The sequence below is a fragment of the Manihot esculenta genome, chromosome 8, assembly GCF_001659605.2.
Source record: "Manihot esculenta cultivar AM560-2 chromosome 8, M.esculenta_v8, whole genome shotgun sequence".
Lineage (NCBI taxonomy): Eukaryota > Viridiplantae > Streptophyta > Magnoliopsida > Malpighiales > Euphorbiaceae > Manihot > Manihot esculenta.
The window spans coordinates 15,926,994-15,940,363 of record NC_035168.2 but is presented as its reverse complement, the minus strand read 5'-3'; the positions used below and the strand labels follow the sequence as shown (position 1 = coordinate 15,940,363).

The window sequence follows — 13,370 nt, the reverse complement described above, 5'->3', positions numbered from 1 at the left end:
CATTTCTACCCCCAAGAATCAACTTAAAACTTGTTTAAACGTATAATGAGCTCAAGATCGACTCTTACCTCTTGAAGATCGAGAGAGAGTGTGACCTAACTTGGAGATTTGGGTAAAATGGGTTTCTGAGGTCTCCAAGCTTCACAACTTCGATCTAAGCTCGAAATCTTCAAAAACCAAGTGAAAACTCATAAGAAAATCATGAAGATTCGAAGGAAGAAGCTCAAAATCGATGAGGGACGGCGGAGAGCTCACCTTGGCCGAAAATGGGGAGAAAAGCTCGCCCGTTTCGGACAAGGGACCCCTTTATAGGTGGCTGGCCAGGCTACTTTCGGGGGCCTAACGTGCCTCCGCATGTATGCCATGTTCGGCCGGCCGAACCTGGACTTCCCTCACTTATGCCTTCGGGGGCCTAAAGCGCTCCCGAAGCGCATGCATGTTCGGCAGCTGAACTTGAGGTTCGGCGGCTGAACCTGAGTCTTCCTCTCAAGACTATTTTCATTTAAAACTTAATTCCTTTCTTGCTTAAAACCATAAAATACATTAAAACATTTTATAAAAACATGATTTTACCCTTCTAGAGGTTTCCGACATCCGAGATTCCACCGGACGGTAGGAATTCCGATACCGGAGTCTAGCCGGGTATTACACAATTGTCCAATTAAAGCCTTATAACAGAATATGCATTAATTCCTTTGTCACATGATATCTAATTTGAACATAAGTCATGTTCTGTGTCATACTTATCTTGTTCAAACTTATGATTACTCGATCTCTAAGAAGACTGATAAAATCAAATGTCATTAATCATACTATTAATTCATTTAAGTACTGCTATACATTTCTCAGTCTGACTTATCAAGGGGTCCAGAAGATTTCTCTTCCAGAGAGAGATAAATTTTAACTTAATTGTTCAATATCCTCTACATAATTTCTATCATGCTCAATCATAACCTTTATGATTATCTGATTAAGGACAACATTTGATTATATCAAAATATAATAGCCCTTATGTTGGAAACTATGACAATCTCAAGTCCAAGTATTAATTCATAATTATTATGAGATTCACTAATGACACTAATCCATGTAGTGATCTCAGTGTGGGTTTATCCGATACTTTATTCTCTAACAAGTATCTATAATATTAATTTGCATCACTATGCACATAATTATCAATCAATATGCATACTAGTTATATATATTATTATCTAATAATAAGAAGAACCAAGGATATAAATTATTATTATATAATATGCAAACAAATAACAATGACGATAAAACATCTTTATTAATAATAAAATAAGTAACTTAAAGGTCCAAATTAATGGTCTAGAGCACATACACTAACACTTATAAATTGGCCAAGTTAGATGGTTGGATCATTCCCCATTCTCAGAACATCTATAATTTACGCAAATTTTATCAATAACATTAACGAGGTATTTTTTATGTGTTGTGTGTTATTCAGTTATGAGGAACGGTGGTTTACTAAAATTAAGAATTAACGATCAAAGCATTTCTCCTCAGGGATAAGCCATGAGATGGGTATATCTATCAGGTCAATGATCGGGTGTTAATCCCAATTATTAAAATTATTCAAGGCATTTTTTTACAGAGACCATAAGGCGGGTATTTGCCATGCATGATTGAGTGTTAGTCCCACTTATTAAAATTATTCAGGAAATTTTATGTTAAGGCCGTGGATATCTATCAGGCTCATAACCGGGTATTAGTCCCACTTATTAAAATTATTCAAGGCATTTTTTGCCAAGACCACAAGACGGATATCCGTCAGGCTCATATCGGGTATCAGTCCCACTTATTAAAATTATTTCAGGCATTTTATACTAAGACCATGAGGTGAGTAACCACCACATCAATTATCGGGTGTTAGTCCCATCAATAATTTTATTTAAACTATTTTTCATGTCAAAAGGCGAGTACTGCCATGCATTTAACTGGGTATTAGCCCCATTTAGCAATTTTTTTCAAGTTATTTATGTTTTATTTGGCGATAATCTGTGAAAATAATTAGACGAGAGTTCTGGTTATATTCTTGATCGAGTACCAATCCTACAATACTTAGAAAAATAAAGACAAGATGAAAATAAAAGTTTTTCATTAAAAAGAAATATTATAGGGTATGAGGGACGTCATCAGTCACCTCATCCCGACCTTCTATTACATTTTCATCTATAGCTATTACATTAGAAGTCAGGTCAGAGGGATTGTCTTGAATTGGCCCTTCCTTATCTTGCCCATCCTCATCCTCCTCATCAAGGAAGATGTCGTCAATCCAAGCGAAGTCCTTAGTAGGAAAGCACTTGAATAACTCCTTCTTGACCAAGTCTTGGCCTTCATCAAACATCTCCCCTCCCCGAGCCACCGTCTGTTGAAGTTTCGCTTCCAGCTGAGCAATCCTGTTAGAGGTGTCACTGTTCTCCTTAGCTTGAGACTGTAGCTCATAGACTTGCCGCTAAAGGATAGCGACTTGATCCTCAGTGGTTGTGGCTCGATTTTTAAGGGCGACTTTTATAGCATTAGCTTCATCTAGGTCTACCTAGAGCTTGTCTACGAACTCCAGAATCTTTTTTATGGTGTTCTCCACTTCTTCAACCCGAGCCTTTAGTCTTGAGCACTCCTCCTGTAGGAGATTTCTATCCCTCTCCTGCCCCAAACTCTTGCCTTTGAGCCTTTTTTCGCTCCTTGGCCATATAAGCACAAAGGGCACTCTCCATCGCGGAGTGGATGATATTGTCATAGAGGTTGCCTGTCTCGACCTCATTCAAGTGGTGGTGATCCCTAGGCCTTAGGGCGTCTTTGCGATGAGGACTGATAGTGGGGGTTTCTTGAGAAGGGAGGTCATCTGAGTCATTACTAATGCCAGATGTTGGATGCCTCAAGGCCATATGGCTCCACTTCTAGCCTTTTCTTATGATAGTTCAGCTTAGCCAGGGACTATTGCAAGAGTTCCCCTTAAAGAAGACTCAGGTCGGGAGGCATTTTTTTTCTCAGTTGTAGGTGGAGGAGGGGGAGGAGGAAGCATAATGATCTCATATGCTCGGCGAGCCCGTTTAGAAGGTGGGCCAGATGTTCCAGCAGCATCTTTTCCTTTACATGTAGCAGTGCCACTTAGGCAAACTTGTTCTTCCATTTACCATATATACTTGCACAGAGTAAAAAGTGAGTAAGGTAGTTTAAAAGACAACGAAATTTGGAAAGAACCTTGATCTGCAGTGTAGGAAGTGCTTTCCCAAGGGTTTTAAAGACTGGGCATTGAGGGGCTCGAGCTTGTTTCGCCTGGTACTGACTTTGTTAGGACAAAATGACATTCCTCACTGCCACATTGATATCTAACTTATGGGTCGAGGCCATCCTCTAGAGGAAGTCCAAAGCCTTTTTCTCATCTCGTTGTGGCTGGACCCTATCCTTTTTGAAACCCATATGAAGATTCTAGTCAGTTTGGAGCCTTCCAAAACTCCTGGATACCCTATGGCATAGGATAAAGAACTTGTTTTTTCAGCATTTCAAGGAAGATGGCATGCAGAAAAAAAGGGCCTGGTGCTTTTTCCCCCTGAATAACCAAAATTCTTTTTTCTTCTAGGTACCCAGTTGATACAGTTGGAAGAAGAGTGCAACACTCGGCTCAATATTATTGTTGAAACAAAGGAAGTAGAAAGCCACCAGAATCCTCTAGCTATTGGGATGCAGTTGGGTAACTACAAGCTTATGGAAATGGAGGACTTCAACGAAGAACAAATCAATAGGAAATCAAAGACCCACTTTCAGTTGCTCCTTATAAACCATGATTGTGTCCTTCATAGGGATTTGATCGTCCATACCAACGCGCAGGTTTGGAGAATGAGCCAGGAAGAGTTCTCGAGAGATCTAGTAATAATTGTACAGGCGATCCATGCCCTTTTCTATTAACACGGAGGAGATATTCCTCACCAGGAGATTGTCGTTATCGTGAATCGCTCACCGCAGAACGATAGGAGCCGAAGCGTGGATAGGACCACCAAAAGAGGAGCCTAAAGTGGAGCTTCCACCAGAAGGAGATAATGAAGAAGAGATAATCATCTCAGGAAATGTCGAAAAGAAACAGGAAGTACCTTAAGCAAATATGAAAGTAGAAGACTAGGTGGTTGAGTCTTTTTCAAAGAGCAGAGAGCAGTTGTAAGCAAAAGTGGTAATTGGAGGAGAATAATAGATTTTATACCGAGATTTCAAAGGCAGATTTAAATGCGGCTCAAGAAGCAAGACGATCATCATTTATTTCCAAAAACAAGGGAAGAGACATGGGTATGGAAAGCTAATCCAGTCATATCGTGTGCCCAAGTTCGTGAAGACAATTGTAATCTTCAAATAGGAAGGGTCAAAGACTAGTGGGGACCTCTAATATGACATAACAATCACCCAAAGTAAGTCATAAGTTATCGCCATAGGACAGGGTCACGTGACAAGTGTCTGATAAGCTGACACGCACTTGCAGAAGTCTCACCCAGAAAAAGGAAAATCAGGACATCATAACACTTGGTGCTCCACCAAGGCTTGTCCTCTCCTGAGCTGGTTGAGTCTTTCACGGAATAATGTTACCGTTAGAGGATATAATCTAGCAGATCCTCATTATGCCTATAATTATAGGATCCCTTATCCACTAGCCGGTACTAGTCGGATTTCTAAGTAATTCGATAACTAACTTTATCTCCTTACAGTATAAAAGTAAACATGCACAAAATTCAAGAGATGCATTCTTACATACTCATTCTAATCTCAAAACAATCTATTATACTCGCCCTTTCTAACAAGTTATTGATTTAAGAATAGAAGTGGCTGCCCATAGGCGCCAACCACCTCATTCTTTCTGTTTTGCAGATTGATCAATCGCAGTGCAGCTCCATTTCTAGCTACATCGAAAGGTAATCTTTTTATTTTTGTATTTTAATCAATTTTATTCATTAATAACTGAACAATCTGCAACCAACACTATGAATTCTCAAATGTAAACTTAGAGTGTAATTCTAAAACTATGTAGAGCACATATCATTTTTCAAAAAAATAATTTAAATAAATTTTGATAAAATTATGTAAGATTTTTTTTTAAAAGAAAAAATTTTAAATTAAAAAGTAAATTTTTTTAAATAAAAAATTATTAATAAATAAATAAATTAAATTGAATTTTTGTGAAATTTTTTATTTTATATAGGAGAATGAAAAAGTAAGATCAAACTATGTAAAATCAAGGAAACTAACAAGGAATATAAGATTAAATAATATTAAAATCTATGATATAAAATTCCAAAAATGTAAATGTATTTGCAAATTAAATAAATATAAACATTAAGAAAAAAGAAAAATCCACCTCAAAGACATAATCCCAAAATTTCATATTATTCAACCATATATAAAACAAAGTATCATTGTAATATAATTAAAAATGTAAACAAGTTCATGAAGTGAGAGAAATAAAACGAGAAATTAATTTATTTTTATTTTAAAGTAAAACTGAATTTATGTCAACTATCATGAAAATAGAAAGAAAGAGTTCAATACAGTACGATACAACAGATTTATATAATTAATATTATAGATATTAATTTATACTCACAATTATTTGTTGTATATATGATAATCGAAATCTCTACCACACTTAAATGAAAAGTGAGAAGTGTATTAAATCACTTATTTTACATTAGTTCGGTAATCTCTATTTAATTATTCATTAATAATTTCTACTTAATCGTTGCAGCAGTAATTAATGATCTTGGGTTGTATTGGATGATTCAGCAATCACGCCTTGGATCTTGTGCCTTGTCTCCATTTCACTGGCTTCTTCTCCTCTTTTCTTCTTCTTGTATGCCTCAAAGAACTCCTTGTTCTCTTTCTCCAGCTCGTTCCACACTGTAACATGTAAAACACGTGCCACCGCCATCATCATGATCATCATCCATGAATTCATATCATCATAATCATCATCATTAGAGAGAGAGAGAGAGAGAGAGAGAGACCTGTTGATGTGATGACTGGTTTGATGTTGGCGTGCTTGTTGAGAGCTTCCATGCACTCTTCTTTGCTCATGTTGAATACAATGCACTCTTCTATCAGATGGTGCACCTGCCATGTCGTTTTTATGCATGCACATCATCATCATCATCATAATAATAAAAAACATTAGCTTAATCATAGGCATGTATATATATACTAACCATGTGAATATACGAAGCAGAAGCGTCGCCCATAGTCCTGCCTTGCACTGTATCAACTAGATCAATAACTCTAGTACTAAGTTCTTATTATGACCTTTGTATGGAAGATTCCAGGAGCAGAGAAGAAGCTAGATGATATCAAAGGAAAGAAAGGAAAAATGGAGAGAAAGAGAGAGAGAAAGAAAGCATAAAAGAGAAACAAGGAGATCAAGAAAAGCCAAAATGATTTGAAATATATGCATATTATAATATAGCCAACATAGTGAGATTTATTTGTTTTATGTATTTTTATATTTAATTCAGGACATGATACATGATATCAGAATCTTATTTTAAAAAGTATATATAAATATTATAATATATATAATATAATTAATTTAAATTTATGTGTAATAAATATATTAAAAAAATAAAACATTATTTTTATTATTAAAATTACTTTATATTAAAAAGTCAAATTTAAAACTCTAATTAATAGAGTTTGAAATATATTTTGTACTTTGTTATTTTATTTTATTATTTTTTAATATATATATATATTATTTTATTATAATTAAACAATTATTTTTTATTTTTTAATATATTATGTATATAATATATTATGAAGTTAATAATTAAATTATTATTATTAGAAATGAATAATAACCTTTCGTTTGAGAAGTGTAAAACATAAAAATAAATTATTTTGTAATGATGTATAACTAAGGAAATTATTATTACTATAATTATTATTTAATTTAATAATATTAAATTAACTATTAATATTATATTTTAATTTACATATCTCTAATAAATTGTTTAATTAATTTTATAAAAATTTATTTATATTCAACTGATACACTTTTTAAATTAATTATTAATTTATAGAAAAATAGCGGTAGAAATAAGAAAAGAAAGGATCTATGACGTCATAGAGGAAAAGGGTCGGCCAAAATCCCACGTGGGAAGAGGACGATGATTGGTGGAGAGGGGATTAGGGGAGATTTTATGAAGCAGTCTTAATTTGTCGATTACGTGGCCATTATGCTAGTCTCCACGTGAAATGTGGGCTCCGCTGTGCTCCCACAAAGACCCCAGCTTTCCCAAATTTGATATACCTTACTCTCAAATTGACATTTCTTCTTCTCGATGTGTACGCTGTTTGTTCCAAATTGGACTGTTGATCGCAACAGTTGCTAGATGCCGCGTTCAAATCGAATGGAAATAATTTAAAATCAGATTGGATATAATTTTTTAAATTAAATTAAATAATAAAAAAAATAAATTAAACTGGACCGATGTAATTTAATCGATTTAATTTATTTTTAAATTTTAAATTTTAATTTTTAAATTTTTTATATTTTTTTCATTATATTTAAAATATTTTAACTTCAATTTTTATTAATAATAATAATAATAATCATTAAACAATATAAAAATTAAAATTTTATATTTTTTCTACTATAATATTTCAATTTTTATTATTTTATATAATATATAATATAATTCATAGTCTAATATAAATATATAAAAAAATTAAGAATAATGATAAAAAAATTTTTTGAATTATTCATATTTTACCAAATATACTTAACTTATAAAAGCTAATTAATATACTTAAATTAAATTTATATCTACAGTTAAGTTTGACCATCAAATTAAATTTATTTATATTTATTATTAAATTTGATTATTAAATTTAACAGAAATGTGACGTTATCATATTTTAGTCGACACAAAAAATTAATATTTTAATATAATTAATAATTATTAAAGAAATTTTAAATTTTACCATTTTGAATTTATGTTTTAAACTTTCTTTTTAATAAATATATTTCAAATCAATATTTTAATTTTGTTTAATTTTTAATTTTTATTTAATTTATTTATATTTTCGAATGATATATTTTGAGACTCAATAATTTATTTTTTAAAATTTTTTTATCGATAAATATAACTTTTTACTTTATTATAAGTTATCAATATTATGATAACATTAACCCTAGTGAATTAAAAATCATGATTCTCTCCACTTAAAAAATTAATTATATTTATTATATTCAATTTAACTAATCTAAAAGTCAATAATCAATTTAATAAATTTAAAATAAATAAATTCATTATATAAAATAAAAAATATAGTCATAAATTAAATTTACGTTGTCATTTTTTATTAATTAGACTGTTTGTTAACTTTTCACTCTATTAAAATAAATATAATAAGTATAATTAATTTTTAGATACTGAAAATTATAATTCTTAATTTGCTATTAGTATTATTAGTGCAATACTTATAATGGATAACTACACAAATAATTGTATTTACCCATAAAAAAAAAGATAAAAAAAAATAGTTATTGCATCTTAGAAATATATGATTCAAGATTATAAATAAATTGAATCAAAATTAAAATTTAAACAAATCAAAAACTGATTTGGAGTATATCTATTAAAAAAAATTAAGAATATAATTATTAAAATTCATAAAGTTTTATATTTCTTTTGAAATTATATATTTAGATTATATTAAAATATTAATTTTTGGTGCGTACTAGAATAATGACGTGTCATTTCCGTTAAATCTAACGGTCAAACTTAACAAAAACAAATTTAGATTGTTAATTTAGGATATATTAGTTAACTTTTATAGTTTGGGTATATATATTAAAATACTAATAATTTAGAATTTTTTTAGCCATTATTTCAAAAAATTACATAACTCAAAAGTTCAAAATTATATAACTCAAACTAGCATAATATTAAACAACAAAAAGACTATCCTCATTTTTGCCATCAAATTTTCAACCAACAGATGTGATTATGTAAATTCTTTAAAATTGAACTGTTATTTGACTTACTAACAAAAAAAATTATTAGAATAGCTATAAAAGGTTATCAAAATTAATTTAATAGTAAAAAAAATACTTTCTATTTTATATTAATCATCTAAATTGATGGTGTTTTAACTATTTTTCTTAGTAACAGTTACAAATGCTGAAAAAATAAGAGAAAAATAACTTAATGTTTATCAAATATGAAACATATAAGTCAATAATAATGCAACAAATTAAATAAGAGTTTTGTATGCCTTCTTCAAGTCTTTCTATATATGTTATTTGTTCTTCAATTGAGTTACCATAATGAGGTTTTACAAGCTAATCTTGTGCAAATATTAAAACTTCAACAACTTTAAGAGTCAAAATATTCCTAAAAGGGTCAAGTACTCTACCTACTAAAAGGCGATTATGATGCAATGGTAGTAATATGCACTGTTAAAATATTTCTAACTATATAGGAAAGAATAGAAAGCCTATTAGAATTAAATTTTCACCAAAATAATATATCATATTCATCCTTATCAACCACCACTTGAATACTCTTATTAAGATAGCAATCTAAATATGTAATTCAAACTCTTTTCATTCCAATTCTCAGTTGAGAGCAAAACCCATAAACTTCATCTTATATCTAGGATTCATCACAATAGTAATATAAATAAGTTTTTTCATTTTATCAAGATCACTCTAATATTTATCGAATTTCACTTTCATCTTTTCACCCATATTTATCAAAGTTAAGTCATAATTAATTTTTCATTCTTGTAATAAACAATCAACTGAATTAATTTTATAAAAAAAATATTGGAAGTTACATATTTAGAATTTAAAATCTTTAATGTAAGATCATAAACTCAATTCAAATTATCAGACACACCATCACATTCTTTACTAAACACAAGATCAAGTTTAAAATATGGTCAATTTCTGTGCAATTCTCAACAACATTTACTTTGAATCCCCTCCATCTCATAACTAAGATTGTTTATGGATCGGTTCAATCCATAAAATCTAAACAATCCAACCCAATACAAACTAACAAATTTGGTTAAATGTTTATTTTAAATTTGTTTGGATATTTTTATTCAATTTATATAGGTTTTCGAGGTTAACCAACCAATAACCATTTTCTATCTAATTATACATTCTAATTCTAACTTTACCTTCTCTTCCTTAGTCTTTGTGTTTGATTTAAATATAATAATAATTACATTTTTTTTATTTCTATTATGAATATTATTGACTGTGCGGTTATCGAAACCGGTCAAAAATAACATTTTTGGTTATCCACAATTTTATAACTGTAGATAGTGGCAAAATGATCGAATCCACAGGGAATTGATACTCGCTTATTTTTCTTGTCAAGACCAAGTAAATAAACATAAAATAAAATAAAGAGGGGGTTTGAGATTGATGAATTAAACTAGAATTAAAAACAATAAAGTAAAGCAAGTAATAAAGTGAAGAGAATTTAATAATGAGAAAAGTCTAGTTGAAGAATTGGATCCACTTCAGTTGTTGGGATTGATCATTGACACTTATATTCTTTTATTTGGCTCAATAAATTAGTTATGGAGGTGGAAGACGCTTCTCACCTCCATATCCCTCCTTAAGCATAGATTAACTAGTAAACGTTCTCTAATTAATCACTAATCAACAAGTTGCCAAGGAACGTCCTTGGGGCTTTTAGCATCATATAACTGTCAATTGCATTAAGAAATAGAAAGACCTAATTCTAGCTACCCAAATGTATGTTGATCTTACTAGATTATGCAATCTCTCTGGTTTTTACACCAAGAGTTACTTGTGTTTGAATAATTCAAGCAATTACAGATTTCAAACTATCCAAACTAACAAATTATCACTTTGCAATTAAGAATCAATCGGCCCTATTGATCTAAACAACAAAGCAATAATAGAATGAAGCATGAAATTGCATAAATATTGATAAATAAAAGATAAACAACATGTGTTCAGATCTCACAATCCATAAAAAAACTGAAGTGACTCGCGGTTGTCGAAGCCGGTCAAAAATAACCTCTACGGTTATCAACAATCTTACAATTGCAGATAGTGGTAAAGGATCGAATCCATAGAGAATTGAGTACTTATCTATTTTTCCCAAACAAGATCAATTGGAATCAACTGAAAGCATAATAGAAAACAAGTAGATTAAAAGTAAAGTGCAATAAAGTAAAAAGAGGGTTTTGAGATTAATTTGACTAACAACTATTGAAAGCAATTAAAACAGCAAGCAATTGAAATAAATTAAGGAAATCAATATGAGAAAGGTCTAGTTGAAGATATGGATCCACTTTGGTTGTTTGGGTTGATAATTGAAACTTATGTTCTTCTTGATTGGTTCAATAGATTAGTTATGGGGATGGAAAACGCTTCTCACCACCATGTCTCTCCTTATGATTAAATCAATTAGGGAACGTCCTTTAATCAATTACTAATTAACAAATTGCCAAGGAACGTCCTTGGGCCTTAGGCATCAAAACAATTGTTAATTGCATGAAGAAAGAGAGAGATCCAACCCTAGCTACTTAAACGCATGAGATGTTGCTAGATCATACAATTCCTTAGTTTTTACACCAAGTGTTCTTAGGTCAGAATATTTCCAGCAATTACGGACTAAAAAATATCCCAACTAACAATAAATTAACTTTGCAATCAAGAATCAAGTGGCCAATTTGATCAAAACAACAAAGCAATCTTAGAATTAAGCACACAATTGTATGAATATTGAACAAATCAAAAGCAAACACTTTATGTTCAGATCTCACGACCCTTTAAACAACCTTAGTTTCAACCAAACTTCAACTAGAATTAAGGGTTTCAGCCACTCATGGCTGAACCAAAACAGAAAATAGAAGAAAAGAAGAAGAGAAGGTGGAACCGGTGGTGGCACAAGGTGGAGGAGATCGGCGGCCGAACCCTTGGAGAGGTTGGGAGATTGAATTCTTCAAGTCTGCCACTTCTTGTCTTCATAAGGCCTTTAAATAAGTCTTAGGAGGTTGCCTAGGGTTTCTTGGGTGCCCATGCATCTTTTAGAGATTGCCCAAAGTGCCCTTGGTCTTGTATGTGCCTTCTAGGTATATTGCAAGGACTTTTTGGTCTTTTAATTGTTGCCCAAGTGTGTCCAAGAAGTTTCCTTCACATTATTTTTGCCACTCATGCACTAAAGAGGAAGGTGGAGCCTCCTTTTGAATTTTGAATGTGCATGGCATGAAGTGGGAAACATGTGATCTCCAATATTTGGCTTCTTGAATAAGGAAGAGGCAATTCGGGGGAACTTTCGGCCGCCTAAGCTTATTTTCGGAAGCTGGACTTTCGACTCTGGAGCAAACTTTCGGCCGCTGAAGGTGCCGCCGAAGATGGGTGACTTTCGGCTTTGGACAAGGCTTTCGGTCGCCGAAAGTGCTTCCGAAGGTGGGTGACTTTCGGCTCTGAACGAGACTTTCGGCTTTCGAAAGTGCTTCCGAAGGTGGTTTTTCCAGATTTGACACTTTTTGGCAGTTTTAAGAGCATTTTCTCCAGAATGTCTCTTTACACCTAATATCTGCAAAACATGATTAAAACCACAAAATTAGGTAGAAAAGGTATAAATAAACATCAATAAGATCATGATAACATGGACTAAAATATGCTCTATCATGAAGTGTAATCTAATCTTCAACTAGAAAAAAGGGTTTCAGCCATTCATGGCTGAAACAAACATAAAAATAAAGAAAGAAAACAAGAAAGAAGAAGGGGAAGGGCTGGTGGTGCTGCGGTAGGAGGTGTGCAGCTGCTGGAGTGATATTCGATGATGAGAGATAGAGAGAGAGAGTCCTTTTGCTGGTTTGTTATCCTCTATTTATAGATGAAAGGATGCCCTTGGTTTCCTTATTGAGATGGAGTCCACTTTCCTATTTGGATTTGAATTCTTGGAAGGCAATTATATCTTGATGAGATTTGGCTTTCTAAATATGTGGGATAGAGTGTTGAGGTGTCTTGAAGATTTACTGAGTTGTATCCATGTGTTTGGGGAGGAAAAGATCTCTTGAAGATTTGAAAATTGAGTTTCTCGCTTCTCTGTTATGCTGTCGCAGGCCTTGTTTGCCCGGTTTGTGTGGGCAAACAACTTCAGTCAAACAATCTGCCTTGGGTGCTGTCTGCACTCTGTCTCTGTCCTGCGGGTCTGTTTGCCCAGTTTGCTTGGGCAAACAAGCTGGTCAAATATCCAGTCCATGCTTACCTCATTCCTCTCCCATTTCAGCTGCAACTTGGTTTGGGCAAACAACTTGGGCAAACCAAGTTTGTTATCTTTTACTCTCTTTTGGGTAGTTTTAAGGCCATT

General features: G+C 32.2%; 1 protein-coding gene across 1 annotated transcript; it reads right to left on the bottom strand.

The window, feature by feature from the left end:
* Positions 1-5,657: 5,657 nt before the first annotated feature.
* LOC110621382 lies at positions 5,658-6,421 on the bottom strand. The gene is made up of 3 exons (XM_021765659.2): positions 6,210-6,421; positions 6,012-6,117; positions 5,658-5,904 (listed from the first exon to the last, which is right to left on the bottom strand). The coding sequence occupies exons 1-3, from the start codon at positions 6,240-6,242 to the stop codon at positions 5,759-5,761; spliced, it is 285 nt and encodes a 94-aa protein (XP_021621351.1). The 5' UTR covers positions 6,243-6,421; the 3' UTR covers positions 5,658-5,758.
* Between the last annotated feature and the right edge of the window lie 6,949 nt (positions 6,422-13,370).

What these genes read in the sequence shown, in the direction of transcription:
- LOC110621382 (XM_021765659.2), bottom strand. Translation starts at nt 6,242, where the DNA reads ATGGGCGACGCTTCTGCTTCGTATATTCACATG. An exon ending in CTGCTTCGTATATTCACATG is followed by an intron (nt 6,118 to 6,209) that starts GTTAGTATATAT and finishes ACGACATGGCAG; the next exon opens with GTGCACCATCTGATAGAAGA. An exon ending in ACCAGTCATCACATCAACAG is followed by an intron (nt 5,905 to 6,011) that starts GTCTCTCTCTCT and finishes TACATGTTACAG; the next exon opens with TGTGGAACGAGCTGGAGAAA.